This window comes from Trichechus manatus, unplaced genomic scaffold, assembly GCF_000243295.1.
Source record: "Trichechus manatus latirostris isolate Lorelei unplaced genomic scaffold, TriManLat1.0 scaffold00063, whole genome shotgun sequence".
Lineage (NCBI taxonomy): Eukaryota > Metazoa > Chordata > Mammalia > Sirenia > Trichechidae > Trichechus > Trichechus manatus.
In genome coordinates, this window is record NW_004443999.1 from 6,829,616 (window position 1) to 6,848,367 (window position 18,752).

Genomic DNA, 18,752 nt, shown 5'->3' on the forward strand with positions numbered 1-18,752 from the left:
CTACAGAGCTGTTTCTTACTCAAAACTTAAGACTATTTTGTTGGAAGAAACCTTCCAAAAATCCTTTTTCCACAGCAACTCCCTCATATTTCTACATATGCAAATACAACCTGTCACTGTTAAAATAATCAGGGGCAATGTACCTACGACTCTGTGGCTCAGTCACATTAAATCAACATTTTCAAGTTTCCACTGAGAATCCAGCTTTAAAGGTAAGACTACTAACTGGTCAGTTCAAATCAGACTATGATCAAGAATTCTCTGCCAGTGCTCCAGTAATAGAAGATATAATTCAAGATGTGCAAAAGATAAACAAAGAAATGTAAAACAGAACTGTCAGGTGACCTATTTAACACATCATGTGTTAGTTTTACATCAGAAGGGTATTAATACAAACACAATCTGAAACAATTGATAACGAACTATAGAAACACACTTCTAAACTAAAGTAGCCATAATGACATTTATAATAATCATGCCAACACATTTCCCCTTCAAAGAAACAAGTGCCATGTGCATAAGGAGATACATGACATTAATGTTGAATTTCAAACTGATTCGTAAATAAATTAAAAAGGAAAAAAAAAAAAAAGACTTCTCATCCTTACTTGACACTGATGTACATCCACTTCCAAGAAAACTGCCTGCGGATATTTATTACTCATAGAACTGAATGCAGGAGCAATCCTTAAACATGGTCCACACCTGTGAGAAAGGTAAAACAGACACTTGGTAAAATAACACCAGACACTGTACTAATTAATACTCGAAAGCACTCGTCAATTGAAACGTAAAATAAAATAAACACTCATAATCTTGGCATCAGACTCTCTAGTCTGTTCCATTGGGCTATTTATGTATTTATCTGCATAAATACTACATTGTCTTAATGACTATAGTTGTATTAGGTCTCAGTATCTAATAGCATTTTCCAGATTGTTCTCACTGACAGATATTAAAGATGATCTAAATAAATGGAAGGACACACTGTACTTATGAATTGGAAAACTCAGTATTGTCAAGATGTCAATTTTCCTCAATTTAATCTTTAGAGTCAATGTAAACTCCCCTTAGGTTTTCTCGTGGGACTTAACAAGCTTACCCGAAAATTTACAGGAAAATGCCAAGAGCAGCCATAGCCATTCTGAGGATTAAAGCTGAAAAAATTACATTACTAGATATTAAGAACCATTATCAGGCTTTATTAATTAGGAACATATAGGTAAAAGGATAAACAAACTGACCAATGAAAAATAAAGAGTCTAGAGACAGATCCACCCCATATATGGTCACCTGGTTTATGACAAAGGTGACATAGCAGTGCAGTGGGAAAAAGATGCTGGGTCAACTGGATATCCATACAGGGAAAAAATGAATCATGACCCTTATCTCACACCTTATACAAAAATCAGTTCCAGATGGGTTGCAGATCTAAATGTGAAAGGTAAAACAACAAGGATTTAGAGAAATATATAGAGAATACACACTTCTGAAATCTTGGAGTAAGCAAATATTTTTTAAACAGGATACAAAATGGAAAAAGATGATAAACTGTAATACAGTAAGACCTCTGGTTCATCAAAAGATACCATTAAGAGAGTGAAAAGGCAACCCACAGAATAGGAAAAAAGCATTTGCAAAGATATCCGACAAAGGATGTGTACCTCCAATATGTAGATGACTCCTACTAATCAGTAAGAATACTGTCACTCAAAAGAAAAACTGGCAAACTCTTGAAAAGTCACTTGACAAATGTGGTTACTCAAATAGCCAGTAAACATGAAAAGGTGTTCTACATCATTAAGTCACCAGGAAACTAGGAATATGCAAATTAAAACCATGCCTACCAAAACAGCTTAAACCTGAAAGTATCAAGTCAAGAATGCGAAGTAACTGAACTCTCATATAGACTGTTAGTGACAGTGCAAATTGGTATAACCACTTTGGGGAAAAAAAGAAACCGGCAGTATTGCTAAAGCTAGGGATATGCCGACCATATGACCTAGCAAATCCATTCCTGAGGTATGTACCCAACAGAAATGTGTAAATATGTTCTCCTTAGGACATGTGCAAAATTACTGACAGTAGCAATACTTCTAACAGTCAAAAGCTGGAAAAAACAAACAAACTGGAAACTACCCAAATCCCTATCAACAGCAGAATAGGTTAAATGAAGTGTGGATACTCATACAACGTAATACTATCCAGCAATGAGCATAAATGATATAAAACCTCCTGCAAAAAATATGGATGAATCTCACAAATAATATTGAGGAAAGAAGTCAATCACAAGAATACACAATATGATTCCATTTATTTAAAGTTCAAATACAGGCAAAACATTATAAATGAGGATAATGGTTACCCTTATGAGAGTTAGTGACAGGAAGGGGGCATGAGGGAGTCTTCTGGATGCTCTAGCAATTTTCTGTATCTTGTCTGGAAGCTGATTACCCAGGTATGTCCAGTTTGTAAACACTACGTTGTACATTTATGGCTGTGCACTATGTATATCTCAATGAAAGTACAGGAACGGGAAAGGAAAAACAAATCCTAAAGCATAAAATGAGAACAAATGTTTTAATCTGAAACTCAGGTTGTGATTTTCTCTCCATTCTTAACATTTTAATCAGCATTTTCATCCTTAAGTCTCACCCCAAAAAGCTAAGAAAATAACTATTAAGTTCTTAAATATTAAACAGTGCTTCTGAAAGTAGATTTTTGGATCTACTAATAATAGATAATACTCAAATAGGCTCAGACACAATTATAAAGAAATAAACATTTACAGTCGACTAACCCTGTATGTTTAGTTTAACTAAATACTCCTAGCTATTAGTAAATCTAAAACATTATTTATGAAAGTATAAATTGATACATCCTTTTCGAAGGGTCATTTGGTCATTATCTATCAATTTTAAATGAACATAATCTAAGACCTCACAATCTCACTTCTCCTTCCTGCATAAGGTTTTATTTTCATTCCTGCTCTTCATTACCTAGTAAAAATTGCATATGAACCAACACAACTTCCACATTATACTGACATCATTTTTCTATTTACCAATCACATATGAGCTAGTATTAAACACTACTTATAGCTGAACAAACTTTACTAAAATAATAGTTGCCTTACAAATAGCCGTTTCCTTTTATAATTTAACCTCATCTAGATTCTTCATTTGGAGTCTCTGGGTGGTGTAAACGGTTAATGCACTAACCAAAAGGTTGGAGGTTTGAGTCTACCCAGAGGCACCTTGGAAGAAAGACCTGGCAGTCTACTTCCAAAAAAATCACCCACTAAAAATTCCATGGAGACGTTATACTCAAGAGACTCATGGGTTCACCATGAGTTGGAATCAACTCAAGGGCAACTGGTTGTTTAGACACTTTGTTTAATTTTAGTTAACGATCATAGGTTGGAATTTTAGTCAAAAGTCAAAAGAAATCACAGAGCACAGAAGAGCAAATAAGTACAAGTGTATACTTTCACACTACAACTATTAAAATAAAGTTAAACTTACTCCTCAAAAAGTTAAACACAGAATTACCATATGATGCAGCAATTCCACTCCTAGGTATATACCCAAAAAAACTGAAAGCAGGGACTCAAACAGATACTTCTACACCAATGTTCACTGCAGCCAAAAGGTGGAAATAATCCAGTGAAGAAATAGATGCTGCAGAAAACTGCTCTGGGTCTAAAATGGGATGGCATTAACCCTGACCTAAGAGGTTTCTTACAGAATTTTACTGAATATTGTTGTTTGGGGATCTAATACTGAATTCTTCAGTGCTTGAAGTATCTTTGTTGAGGCTTCCAGACTACACATGAAGGTTTATGCTAATAAGCTGGCTCAGGTGGGGGCTAATCAAGCCAGAAAGACCATCAAGTATAACTGATTTCTATCAATCATGTCTATGAAATAAGGCCCCAATAAAGGCTCTGGACATGGAAGCTCCATGGGCTTCCTGGTTGGTTAAAGATATCCTTGTAAATGGGAGAGAAGCACATCCCGTTTTTGGACATGGACACACATTACTGGGAACTGACCCAGGCCTCATCCTATTCATCTCTTCATTTGTACCCTTTATAATAAAGCTATAATAGTTAAGTACAGCACTCTCCATGAGTTCTCTGAGTCATTCTATCAAATTATCGAACCCAAGGTAGTGGGAGCCAGCAGGTCAGAAAAGAGGGAAAGCCTGGGGACTCCCAAGCTTACAGTTGGCATTTGGAAGGGGTAGTGGGAAAACCCCGAACTTATAGCCAGGTCAGAAGAGAGGCATCGTGGGGACTCCCAAGAGTGCTTTTAAACTTAAAATTCCTATAAATGCAAACACTTTACTTATTTGACCTAAGTTTTTACAAAGAAAACTTTCATCCCATAAAACTACTTTTTTTCCGAAAATAAATAACACAGCTCTTTTCTTTTTTCCATGACCTTGCCTTGTTTGAGTTGTGCTGGTTTCCCCAGTATTGAATAACACAGCTCTTAATCAATCATGTCTGCAGTTATACTTAATGCTTAAATGACACATTACTAACGGAAAAGTGTTTCCTTAGTAGCAATGTTTCCCCTACTTTCCTTGCTTCAATCAATAAATGATTTATTTATTACTCTACTATCTCAACCTCTCCTTTGGTAAGAAAAAGACTGTATCATTGTGTGACAAAAATGTAAAGGCTCCAATTTAACAGAATTGGAAAAATAAACTAAAAGTGAGATTCCTTGGCAAAATCATCTCTTCCCTCTTTCACTTTGGTTTAGGTACATAAATGGCTTTGGTAGAGGTATTCCCCTATATTAAGAATATACATTAAAAAACAAAATGTCTTGCCATCGAGTCAATTCCAACTCATAACAACCCTATAGGACAGAACAGAACTGCCCCATGGAGTTTCCAAGACTGTCACCTTTATGGAAGCAGACTGCCACATCTTCCTCCCGAGGAGTGACTCGTAAGTTTGAACCAACAAGCTTTCAGTTAGCACCACTGCACTACTATAAGCATTACAAAATTGCTAAAGCTGGGAAGACATACAGAATTTTGACATTTCATTTAGACATGTCTTAAAATATATGAAATCTTTATCCACTTAAATTTAGAAAACATGTTAAGTCCACATGTTAAATGGGTAATCTATTACACCCTATTACATCCAATTTACTGCTCCTTTCCAATTCTGAATAAGACTGGTCCAAAAAGAAATACTAATTTATTCTCATCTTCATCCATCCCTCCCCTAAAACTATCTAATCTTAATGCCGCCACTTAAATATTCAACATTTACTGAACCATGTGCCAGGACCTATGTTCTTTACTCTGAGTTTCAAAATATTACCTTTTGTTATTATAGTTACTTGGACAAGAAAATGTTATATACAGTGATACCTGTAATAGATTTCCCCAAGTTAGTATATGTGTCAATAACGGGGGGGACAGAAAGGGGGAGTCAAGGTATATCAAGTGGAGACCTCTACTCCTCATAACTAGGCTATGACATACCAAAGGGGAAATCTGTAAATACACACACTGCTGAACTCTTGGTTCATAATGCCTAGTTCCAACAGGCACATTACACAGTCAATGTGGAAGATCCACTAGCTCCATGACCTAAACATTATATTGAGAATTATCAGACAGTCAACATATTTCAAGATCCCTGCCCTCCTAAATCATCAAGTCAAAAACGGAGTTTGTTTGGTCAAACCCAGACGTCTCGCCACCTGTCAATACCTGAAATATATACGTACTATAAAATTTGTACAATCATGTAATCGCATATACAGGGGAGTCTAAACTACAAAGTTACTAAACAAACGGACAAAAACCTTATATAAATTACAAAGGATGCTGACTCAACATTAGCTTGATACAAAATGCATTAACTGGGCCTTAGGACTAACCACTATGCATATAAGCCCCACATGAATCAAAGGCTTTACAGAAATTGCAGATGATAACTAGAAACAATGAGGTCAGTAAATGAAGCTTTTGGAGTTTCTAAGACGCAACAGGAGCCCTGACGGCACAGTGGTTAAAGGGCTTGGCTGCTAACCGAAAGGTCAGCAGTTCGAATCTACCAGCCGCTCCACGGGAGAAAGAAGTGTCAGTCTGCATCCATAAAGATTACAGCTTTGGAAACCCTATGGGGCAGTTCTACTTTGTCCTATAGGGTCGCTATAAGTCGCAATCGACTCGAAGGCAGTGGGTTTGGTTTTGGGTTTTAAAATGCAAGTGACAGCTGGTCCCAGAAAGAAAGGAACCGGCGCAAGCAGGGGCGGCAAGGGAGGCTCTCACAGACAGAAAGCATAGAGGTGGGCCATCCCCCAAAGCAGAGCTCATCCGAGGATTCAGAAGAGGCGGGCGGGTGTCTCTTAGGCTGGGGAATGCGGCCGGGGCCAGGCCTCCGAGCCCGCCTGTGACCCTCTTGTGCGCAAATCGGGGCTCACACACGACAGCTGAGGCCTAACCCTGAAAGCGGCGACGTGGACCTGCGGCCAGCGCCGGACATTCCGAAGCAGCAGACGGCGGGGAGCTGTGACCGGGAAAGGAAAGCAGGGGCAGACCGACGGGCAGACCCACAGGGCTCGGGCACGGCCTCACCCTCTCATGGTGAACTTGACCACGGTGAGTCTGGAGCCCGCGCCGCTTAGCTCCGGCTGGAAATCCGGGTCGCTCCCGACCGGCTTCACTCCTACCATTCTCACAGCCTGCAGGGCGGCCTTAATGCCACCGACTTCGAAACTGAAGGGGAAGACCCGGGAGAGAAAGGAGGAGGCTCAGGAAGGCCGAGGCCTGAACAGAGGAGGTGACGACCGCAGCCTCTTCTCCTGGGGCTCTCAGTGCCGAGTCACGCCAAGGAACGGAGAGGCTAAGGGGGCGGGAACCGGGAACTGGGAGGAGAGAGGCGAAGGAAGCGACGGCTTGCGGCACCCAGCAGCCACCGCGCGGCTGGGCCGATAGCGTTTGAGCACCCGGGCGTCATTTCCGTGCCGTCCGTTTTGGCCTCCACTGCCCAATCCTAAAACGGGGACCGCGGCCCCACGGTCTACTGAGGCGCGTCACGCTGCCTTTAGCAGCGCAGGCGCAAGTGAAGAGCTGACAAGTGCAGACGCAGACTGCGTCTCGAACGTTGTCCTCCGTGTTCTCCGCGCCTGAGGTCTTTACGGTGGAGTTTTTTCGGTTGCGAATGTGGGGCCTTTTTTTTTCCGAGGTTGGTAGCTACTGCCTAAGGTCTTAATCCTGTCCTTCCCCTGGAAATACTTGGGGCGTAGGTTTGTTTCTTATGAGACGAAATACGTTTAGGAACATTTATTAATGAGTCTCATTACATACGGGCGCTCTCCATGCAATCATTCAGTAAGTACTGTGCACCTGACTTGGGAGTTGGGCATAAAATGATGAAAGCACTATCTCTACCTTCAGGAAGCTCACAGTCTAGTGACAGACACAAACAATAGTTACAAAGACGCTATCGTCTACGGTGGAGGCAAATCAGATGGGTGGGTGGGGCAGGGAAAACTCTAGATTTGACTCCTCAACTGAAAGAGAAGTAGGAATTAGCCAGAAGGTGAAAGATGACAGAGGTATTCGAGGTAAAGGGACTGGCAGGTGCAAAAAGAAAACAGCCAATAATAATAGCTAATATTTAACACTTTGTGTGCCAGGAAGATATAAGATGTTGTTGTTAGTTGCCCTTGAGTCTGCTCTGCATAACAGAACAAAGCATTGTCCAGTTCTGTGCCATCTCCATAATCACTGGTATGTTTGAGTCCATTGTTGTGAATTGTGTCAATCCATCTCACTGAGGGTTTCCCTCGTTATTGCTGACTCCCTACCAAACAAGATATCCTTTTCTAGCAATTGATCTTTCCTGATGACATGTCCAAACTAAGCGAGCCGAAGTCTCATCATCCTCACATCTAAGAAGCGTTCTGGGCATATTCCTTGTTCTTTTGGCAGTCCATGGTATATTCAATATTCTTCGCCAACACTACGTTTCCAGCATATCAATTCTTCTGTTTTCCATTTTCACTGTCCAACTTTCACATGCATATAAAAACCAAAAAACCAAACCCGTTGCTGTACAGTCAATTCCAACTCATAGCCACCCTGTAAGACACCGTCCCATAGGGTTTCCAAGGAGCTGCTGGTGGATTCAAACTGCTGACCTTTTGGTTAGCAGCTGAATGCTTAACCACTGTGCCACCAGGGCCCCATGCATATAAGGGTGATTGGAAAGACCATGGCTTGGGTCAGGCACACCTTAGTCATCAAAGTGACCTTATACTTTTTAAAACTTTAAAGAAGTCTTTTGCAGCAGATTTGCCCAATGCAATACATCGTTTGGTTTCTTGATTGCTGCTTCCATGGACGTTGACTGTTGATACAAGTAGAATGAAATTGTTAACAGCTTCAACTTTTTTTTCATTTATCATGTTTATCGGTCCAGCTGTGAAGATTTTAGTTTTCTTCATGTTCAGGCGTAAACCATAATGAAGGCTGTATGTAGTCTTTGACTTTCCTCAGTTATTGCTTCAAATTGTTTTCATTTTGAGAAAGCAAAGTTGTGTCATCTGCATATCTATATGTATCTATATCTGTACTCAATCCGCATAACAACCCTATGAAGTAGGTTCCATTGTTATTTCATGGGTAGAGTAATTTTCCCAAGGTGATACACCTAGTAGAAAGTGAAGCCAGCATTCAAGTCAAGGCAGTCTAACACGAGAGCGCTCAAAAGTAAATATTAGGCTATGTAACATATCAAATGATTTGCTTTTGGATTTAACTGGGAAGATGAAATTGGAGAGAAGGTAGAGGTCATATCATGAATAGCGAGGCATATGTTTCTATGTGGAAAGCCATTTATTCTCAGAACCTTAAAGGCATTGCTTTAATTTTCTCTGCCTTCCCATTTTGCTCCTTAGAAGACTGATGTTAGGTTGATACTTCTTCTCTTCTAGAAGACATCTTTCTTACCCGTCCCCCCCCCCTCCGCAAACCCTCTCAGCTTTTAGGATCTGTTTATTATTGGCATTCTGAAATTTCATAATGATATGTCTAAGATAAGGTTCTCTTTTGATCCATTGTACTGGGCTTTTGGACTCTTTTTACTTTGAGGCTTTTGCTTTGAGCTTTGGGACATATTCTTGTATTATTTCTTTAATTTTCTTTGTTCTCTTTTTAGGGAATAACTATTAGTCAAATATGAGTCCTTTTGGGTTGGTTGGTCCTCTATGTCTCATATTTTCACTCATATTTTGTTTCTGTCTCTCTCTCTTTTTTGTCTACTTCCTGGTAGATTTCTTCAACTTTGTTTTGCAATCTTATTTTTAATTTCCAAGAGTTCTCTTTTTTTCTGACTATTCTTTCACAGCATTAGCGTCCTTTGATTTTTTTATGTATGTAATGGCTCCTCAAATTGCAAATACTAGGAGTTGATGTTTTTTGTTTGTCTTTTAGTTCTGTGACCAGGATTATCCCTATTTTAGCTAAGGCCATTGGTTTTTTACACATTGTAGGCTTTCCTAAAATGTATGGTGATATTTGTTGCTCAGTAGTTATGTTCTTTCTTCTCTTTAACCCATATATTGAAGGTCTTATTTAAGTGATCATATTTTTAATTTCCAGGATCTCTAATTGCTTCTGTTTATATACCTTATTTTCATTTCATGGTGTTGCTCTTCTTACATGATTGGTGATTCTTGATAGCAGGTTTATCTTTTAAAGGGAGCCCTGGTGACACAGCAGTTAAGTGCTTGGCTACTAACCGAAAGGTTGACGGTTCAAACTAACCAGCCACTATGCAGGAGGAAGATATGGCAGTCTGCTCCCCAAAAGATTATAGCCTAGGAAACCCGATGGGGCAGTTCTACCCTGTCCTATAGAGTCCCTATGAGTTGAAGTCGACTCCAAAGCAACAGGAGAAAGGAGTTATCTTTTTTAAAATTCCCTTTTAGCCTTTCAGTGGATGCTGCTTCTGTTCACTGTTTCTGTATTATTTCATAGATAATTTTCCCAAGGTCACACACCTAGTAAGAAGTGAAGCCAGCATTCAAGTCAAGGCAGTCTAACACTAGAGTGCTTACTAGTAAATACTAGGCTATTGACATATCAAATGATTTGCTTTTGTCCTCCAGGGTGTGCTGCTAATCTTCTGGATAGGAGAGTTTCCTTTTGCTCTTGGGTGTCATCTACTAACCTAGGCACTGTTCTACACTCTATTCCAAAAACTTGCCCTCATTACTCTGCCCTGAAGGTAAATGCCTCAACTGACCTGCTTAGAAGAGGTGTTAGTTTGGGGAATAGAGTGGGGTTGAGGAATAATTGGAATTGCTCCTCCAGTATTATTGCTCAATCAGTTTCTAGACACAGCCCTCTGGGACTCTCAGATCCCTCCAGCTGGACTTCCTCTAGGCACCTCTGTGATTGTAGCACCTCCTGTAGAATCCGCCATCTTTCATAGCAGCCTGCACCTCTTAAACTGAGTATGTTTCCATCATTGTGATCTAAATTCCTTCTTTTATTCTGAAATGCCTCAAAATTCTGGTCTGCTGATAGCATCCTCATCAGTCAAGTGTATTAGTTGCAGTAATTCAAATTATTCAACAAATATTTATTGAGCACAGACAACAAATTCCACTTTAGCTAATTTAAACATAAAAGCATTTTTTTAATAGGAAATTAGTTTGCTGGTTGCCAGGAGGGACAGGGAAGAACCAAGCTGGTATGCTACACAGCCATAAATAAAATAGTCTTGGAGAAATTCCCAACCACACCTTGGAACTATTCTAATGAAATGAAAATTGCACTGCTGCCCGAAACAACTGCTTAGCTCCCATGACAGGGGTGTGCCTCTGTGGCGCAACCTAGACTGCATGTAGGCAGTTTGATATAAATTTCAAAAGAAAAACCTATTTTACATTTCTGGGAAACACCCAAAACTGACTCTTAGAATTGTCATTGAGGTTCTTCAGTACATTCCAGATGGAGGAGATTTGTCACAGTGATAGGCCACTCTTGGCTTCCTAGGAAATCTCCAAAATACCAAGCCAATGTCCAAACCTAAAGAATATATAGCATTAGTGGAAGAAATAGTCCATCTGTTGACTTGATGGCATTGTCTAAAGAAATACTTGAAATCTAAATGGAAATCACACCCCCTTGACTAAAAGATATTGTGTCACCTAGGGACAGCTGAGGGAAATGGTATTCCATTTTCAAATTCCATAACATACAGCTAGAATGGGTTTAGAAATTATGAAGCAAGATTTCCTTTTTATTTAATATTTATATAAATTACGTATTTTTGCTCTTTTGTAACATTAAGAGTGAGGCGAAGCTTGGTATTATGTGAAACTATTTTTTTAAGAAATAACCCATTTGATAAACAGAGTTAAATTGTGTTGTAGGGTAAAAATATCACAAAGTTTAGTAAAGCAAAAAGAAAGTTTTATTTGGCATATATTCAAAAAGGCAAAAGTGGGAAACAGACAAGCATGCTGCCAGAGTCATGTCTGAGTCTGCAGACCATTACAGAGTCATCAATATATATTAACAGTACAAGTGAGCAAAACCATTGAAAGCTTCCCCTTTTCACAGATTGGCTAGAAACTGTAATACTACTTTTTGAATTGTGTTTCTTAACAATCATTGGTACAGGTTTCAGTAATGACAGTCAGGAGGGTCTTCATTGGTCCAACAAATTTTCTGTTCACTAAATGCTAATAGAAAAAGATAAGAGTGAAAAGTCTTTTGTGTTCTGTTCGATTGGCTTTATGTGAAAAGTCCCCTAAAAGATATTTTCCTTCCCTAAAAGATAATTTCTAAGATTGTCCCATCTATTGTCTTTATCTCAGGGCCCAGTTGATGTGTCCTTGTGAGTCCTTGTGAGCCCAGCTCCACTTAGGTCACATTCTCTATGCTAAAGGAGAAGGAATAAATGATTCCAATATGATTTTCTAAATCAACTGGTATAACATAAAATAATATAAAATGTGCTTTACTTCTTTGGGAATAAGGTACCCAATTTCTCTTTGCTGATCTTGGTAGCTTGGTGATGTGCCCCCAAACCTTAATCCATAAGGAGCCTGAGAACTGCCAACCTTATCCCTTTTACTCCTTCCTAGAAGGCCTAAGTATGGAGCAAATAGTGATATTTCTAGAAAGAGAGAAAAAGGGAGAGGAAAGTAGTAGTGATTTGTATGTAAAATATTGAAAGGCAGGTGATAACTGCAATGTGTAGAAATTTATATCTGAGGTCTAGAAGTCATCAAACTGCCTAAAGTTTCTGTTAAGAAGCCCAAATGTTTAGAAAAATAATTTAGACATCTTAGCCTCTGCAATAAAAAATGCATATTTTATTTACATATTTTTTAAAAGAGTATGTCGGAGTTGGCATTAACTCTTTAGAACTGATATACTGCACATAACCAACAATCTATGTTTTCACTTAATTACTTGTAAAAGAGAATTCTTTTTGCTTGTGATGGTGCAGTGGATATTGTCTTGATGGGAAGGACAGGGAAGGAAATGACAAAGCTCTTAATAGAGGCTTTCACTGTATTCAAAACCCTATCTCAGGTGTTTAAGGAGCCCTGGTGGCACAACAGTTAAGCGCTTAGCTGCTATCAGAAAAGTTGATGGTTTGAACCCACCCAGAGGCTCCATGGGAGAAAGACCTGGTGATCTGCTCCCGTAAAAATTACAGCCTAGAAAACCCTATGAGGCAGCTCTACTCTGTCACATGGAGTTGCCATGAGTCAGAATCCACTGATGGCACCTAACAACAACAACATCTCAGGTGTGCCTACAAACACATACACTCACAGAAAACAAATACACCCTCATCAGTCAGTGTATTCTTGAGCAGCAGATATTTGAATAATATAAGTACATCTGAGGACCAGGGACTGAAGAAATTCAATAAAAATAAAATGTATGTTAGTTGAATTTTGCAGAATAAGAAAGTGGCTACTCACAAGATGTTAAAAACGGAATGTTTCCTACCAAAACTCAGAATATTAGAATTTGAAGGGAACTAGGAGGATAAGACCCTGCAACTAGTATAAAGTGTACATTGCTTCTCACCCTGTGTTGTAATTGCTGTAGATGTATCTGTCTCCCCACCAGACTGTGAGCAGTGACCACAAGAACAAAGTCTTTTCACCTTCTGCATGCCCAGCTCTTAGCATAGTGCCCAACACTAATGAATGCTGAAAAAATTACTCTATCCATCTTGAAGAATTAAAATTCAGGACAGGTTAAAAAAAAAAAGTATTCTTTCATGAAGACAGATGTAAATTTAAGGTACTACTCATTACCACTGCCCCTCAATCCAGACTACTGTGAAGCAAATGCCAGGCATCATATGATTCTATCCATAAATATGTCAGCCTGTATTTCTGGAAGGGTTCCTTAAAAAACAAACAAAAAAATCGTACAATACCATTATCACACCTGAAGTATCAACCACTTCCTTAATACTGTTAAATATCCAGTGTTCATATTTCCCCATCTTTCTCCTAATCTATGTTACAACTTATTTGAATCAATATCAAATTAAGGTATATACATTGCATTGGTTGATATGTCTCCTGAATCTCTTTTTAAAAACTTTTAATTAATCTTTATTTCTTTTCTCTAACTTTTTTATTTGAAAAAATTCAAAGCTACAGAAAACTTGCAAAAAATAAAATAAAATACAGGTACAGTAAAGGCACCGCATTTATCACTTGTTAAAATTTTGCTGTGTTGAAGGTTGGGTTCTCTGGAAAGCAGATGCTGAGATGGAGTGAGGAGTGCAATCGGTTTATTGGAGACAAACATCTGTGAGGGAGCCCTGGTGGTGCAGTGGTTAAGAGCTCAGCTGCTAACCAAAAGGTCAGCAGTTCAAATCCACCAGCTGCTCCTTGGAAACCCTGTGGGGCAGTTCTACTCTCTCCTATAGGTCACTATGAGTCAGAATCGACTTGATGACAACGTGTTTGGTTTTTGGGTTTGGTAACACCTTTGAGAGAAAAAGAAAGGAAGCAAAATTATGCAGAGGGAGAGGAAAGCAGGTCTAACAAAGTCTCTATCAGCCAAGAGAGTGTTCCAGTGTTTGTTAGAAGAGATATTGGTCCAGGGCTGCCCCAAGAATAGTGTATCCTCAGCTGGAAAGCTGAAGTAACATTTTCCTTGGAGCTGGAAAGTAGATCTTTTTCTGAAGGGAAATCTGGGCAATACATCTTTGTTTCTCCCAGAGACACACTATCTGCACTGCATGAATCTGCTTCTCCACACAGCTATGGGGAGCAACTTTGCCAGAGTTCTGGTGCTGTCAGCTTGAGGGGAAGCTTAGACGAGGGAGGTTAGTGGGACAAACTACAGTCCCTGTTGTAGCAGCTGGTGACAGTGATACAACTGGTACTCATCACCTCTTCCTTTACTATCGATTCTAAGTTCCCCTTGCTGATCTTGGTAGCTTGATGATGGGCCCCCAAGCCCTCATTCATGAGGCACCTAAGGACCCCCAATCTTATCCCCTTCATGCCTTCCTAGAAGGCCTGAGTATAGACCAAATAGTGGTATTTCTAGAAAGAGACATCCTGTTACTTGGAGAGGAAAGAAATGATTTAGTGGAAGTCATGAGATAGGAAAAAAAAAGTCTCACCAGTTGACTTTCATATCATGTGAGAAAAGTGCAACGGGAAGCACTTAAAGAGTTTTAATTACACAAAGTCATGTAAAGAACGCTTATTTATCTATTCTGTGGCACCATCATAAAGTGTAAGTACTCCCGGTGTTAACGTGGAGCCCCCAAGTGTGATGTGACTTTTAGGGGAGGGGGTCTATTAAGGAAAGGACAGAGTTAGCAAAATACTAGGCACTATGGGGAACACCAAACTACAGGCTCACAATCTAGATGAGGAAAAAATAACAGCACCAATGAAACAATCAGAAAATGATAGTAATAATGAGGTCACTGTTAGATCATTGGGCAGCATGATAATCTTATTTTTCTGAAATTTGTAAAATGGACGACTTTGCCTTTTGGAGAGCTAACTTGGAGCTCTGGAAGTCCAGGAAGTATTGGTGTGTTGTAGGATGTTATGGATTGAACTGTGTCCTCCCAAAATATGTGTTGGAATCCTAACCCCTATACCTGTGGGTACAATCCCATTTGGGAATATGTTTTTCTTTGTTATGTTAATGAGACTACATCAGTATAGGGTGTTTTATTTTATTTTTTATTGTGCTTTATGTTGAAGTTTACAGCTCAAGGTAATTTTGTATACAAAAATTTATACACATATTATTATATGATACTAATTGCAATCCCTATAATGTGACAGCATACTCCCCCTTTCCACCCCAGGTTTACTGTGGCCATCCAACCAGCTCCTGTCCATTCCTGCTTTCTCATCCTGCCTCTGGATAGGAGCTGCCCATTTGGTCTCGTGTATCTGCTTGAACTAAGAAGCACACTCTTTGCGAGTATTATTTTATGTTTTACAGTCCAGTCTAATCTTTGTCTGAAGAGCGGGCTTTGGGAATGGTTTTAGTTCTGGGTTAACAGGACATCCGGGGGCTATGGCTTCGAGGGTTCCTCCAGTCTCAGTCAGACCATTAACTCTGGCCTTTTTACATGAATTTAGGTTTTTCTCCACGTTTTTCTCCTGCTCCATCAGGGATGGTAATTGGTGGTAGCCAGGCACCATCTAGTTCTTCTGGCCTCAGGTTAATGGAGTCTTTGGTTTATGTGACCCCTTTGTCTCTTGGGCTAATATTTTTCTTGTGTCTTTGGTGTTCTTCATTTTCCTTTGTTCCAAGTGGGTTTTCTTTGTTATGCTAATGAGACCATATTAGTAGGGTGTTTTAAACCTACTAGCTTTTGAGAAAGATTAGGCACAAAGAAGCAAGCACAAAGGGAGGGAAAGATACCTGCTATCTGGAGATGAATGCCTACAGAAACTGAAAGAGATCCTTCCTCAAAGAGGACAGAGAGACTTCCTCTAGAGCTGATGCCGTAAATTCTGACTTCGAGCTTCCTAAACTGTGAGAAAATAATTTTCTGTTTGTTAAAACCACCCACTTGTGGTATTTCTGTTACAGCAGCACTAAGGAACTTAAATTCCAAGGACATAGTGATAAGTTTTTTATGCCTATAGCATGATGGAATTTCTGACTCTTACCCTATGGGTTCCATTTATGATTCTGTTCTGGTGACAACTACACTTTTTTATAAAAAAAAACAACAACAAACAACTTCTCACTGGTCTCTTTGTCTCCCTGTCTCTCCATAATTTACATGATATGCTGCTGCCAGTTTAATTTCCCTAGGGTGACCCCCCACTATGAGTCACACACTTGTATAATCCTCTCCTCTCCTGTTACTTGCTTCTAACCAATAGAATATGGCCAAGGTGGTGGGATGTCACTCCTTTGATTCTGATTGCAAAGACCTGGAGTTAGAAAACCAAAAAGGAAGAACACACTCGGCATTTCTCAAGCTGAAAGAACTGAAGAAAAAATTCAAGCCTTGAGTTGCAATGTTGAAGGAATCTATGGACAAAATACTGAATGACGCAGGAAGTGTCGAAACGAAATTATGGAAAAACATCATTAATGTCACACATAAGTAAAATTTTGCTGAAGATCATTCAAAAGCAGCTGCAGCAGTATATTGACAGGGAACTGCCAGAAATTCAAGCTAGATTCAGAAGAGGACATGGAACGAGGGATATCACTGCTGAAGTCAGATGGATCCTGGCTGAAAGCAGAGAATACCAGAAAGATGTTTACCTGTGTTTCATTGACTGTGCAAAGGCATTCGACTGTGTGGATCATAACAAATTATGGATAACAGTGTGAAGACTGGGAATTCCAGAACACTTAATTGTGTTCATGAGGAACCTGTACATAGACCAAGAGGCAGTCATTCGAACAGAACCCGTGGTTACTGCGTGGTTTAAAGTTAGGGAAGGTGTGCGTCAGGGTTGTATCCTTTCACCATACTTCTTCAATCTGTATGCTGAATAAATAATCTGAGAAGCTCGACTATATGAAGAAGAATGGGGCATCAGGATTGGAGGAAGACTCATTAACAACCTGCGATATACAGATGACACAATCTTGATTATTGAAAGTGAAGAGGACTTGAAGCACTTACTGATAAAGATCAAGGACTACAACCTTCAGTATGGATTATACCTTAACATAAAGAAAACAAAAATCCTCACAACTGGACCAGTAAGCAACATAATGATAAATGGAGAAAAGATTGAAGTTGTCAAGGATTTCGTTTTACTTGGATCCACAATCAATACCCATGGAAGCAGCAGTCAAAAAATCAAAGTATACATTGCATTGGGCAAATCTGCTGCAAAAGATCTCTTTAAAGTATTAAAAAGCAAAGATCACTTTAAGGACTAAGGCGGGCCTGACTCAAGCCATGGTGTTTTCAATCACCGCCTATGCATGAGAAAGCTGGACAATGAATAAGGAAGACCAAAGAAGAATTGATGCCTTTGAATTATGGTGTTGGCGAAGAACATTGAATATACCACAGACTTGCAAAAGAACAAACAAATCTGTCTCTGAAGAAGTACAGCCAGAATGTTCCTTAGAGGAAAGGATGGCGAGACTTTGTCTCACATAATTTGGACATGTTATCAGAAGGAACTAGTCCCTCGAGAAGGATATCATGCTTGGTAAAGTAGAGGGTCAGTGAAAGAGAGGAAGACCCTCAATGAGACGGATTGACACAGTGGCTGCAGCAAAGGGCTGAGGCATAAAAACGAATGTGAGGATGGCACAGAACTGGGCAGTGTTTTGTTCTGTTGTACATGGGGCTGCTATGAGTTGGAATAGACTAGATGGCACCTAAAAACAACATATATATATACATATGTTGTTAGGTGCTGTTGAGTTGGTTCCAACTCATAGTGACACTATGTACAAAAGAATGAAACACTGCCCAGTACTGTGCCATCCTCACGATTGTTACAATGCTTAAGCCCATTGTGTGTGTGTGTGTGTGTGTGTGTATATATATATGTATATATACACATACATGTACATATATATCCACACATACATGTATATACAAACTCCAACTTGCTAGATTTTCCTGGCTGGCTTTGAAGAAGTAAGCTACTATGTTGTAAGAGGGCGTTTGGTGTGGCCTATGTGGCAAGGAATTATGGGCAGCCTCTAGGACCCGAGGGCCGCTTCCATCCGACAGCCAGTAAGAAGCCAGGACCCTTAGTCTTACAGCTACAAGGGAATCAATGAGCCTGAATGAGCTTGGAATTGGATTCTGCCCTAGCTGGGTCTCCAGTTGAGAATGCGGTCTGGCTGACACCTTGATTGCAGTCTTGTAAGACACTGAGCAGAGCACTCAGCTAAGCTGTGCCTGAATTTCTGATGCACAGAAACTGGGAGATAATAAATATGTGCTATTTTAGGCTACTAAGTTTGTAGTAATTTGTTAGGCAGCAATAAAGAAAGAAATACAATATTGTTAGGAAAAGCACCATTCTATATTTTGGTCAAAAGTCTTCAATGACTTTTCATTGTCTTTGGAATAAAGCTCAAAAAAAAAAACTTACATGGGCATTCAAGACCTTTCATTATCAGACCTTACTCTATTTTTCCCATGTTATTTCTTATCATTTGGACCAAATCAACTTTTCCAGCAGTTTTCAATAACTTCCCCTTCATGCCCCTTTACTTTCCCCAAATTTAACTTTCTATTT

The 18,752-nt window shown here is 39.5% G+C and overlaps 1 protein-coding gene across 3 annotated transcripts in view; it reads right to left on the minus strand.

Moving 5' to 3' along the window:
* The window catches only part of TXNL1 (thioredoxin like 1), a 29,058-nt gene extending 22,106 nt beyond the window's left edge, over nt 1-6,952 (minus strand). Inside the window, exons 1-3 of one of the 3 annotated variants that reach the window (XM_023733981.1) lie at nt 6,613-6,850; nt 1,103-2,553; nt 609-705 (exon numbers count right to left, since the gene is read on the minus strand). In XM_023733981.1, the coding sequence (XP_023589749.1) occupies nt 609-665 (57 nt within the window). In that variant the 5' untranslated portion in view covers nt 666-705; nt 1,103-2,553; nt 6,613-6,850. Of the gene's footprint in view, nt 1-608; nt 706-1,102; nt 3,720-6,612 lie in introns of those variants that run through there. The other 2 variants (XM_004379256.3, XM_023733982.1) reach the window with 2 other exon arrangements.
* Nucleotides 6,953-18,752: the final 11,800 nt, after the last annotated feature.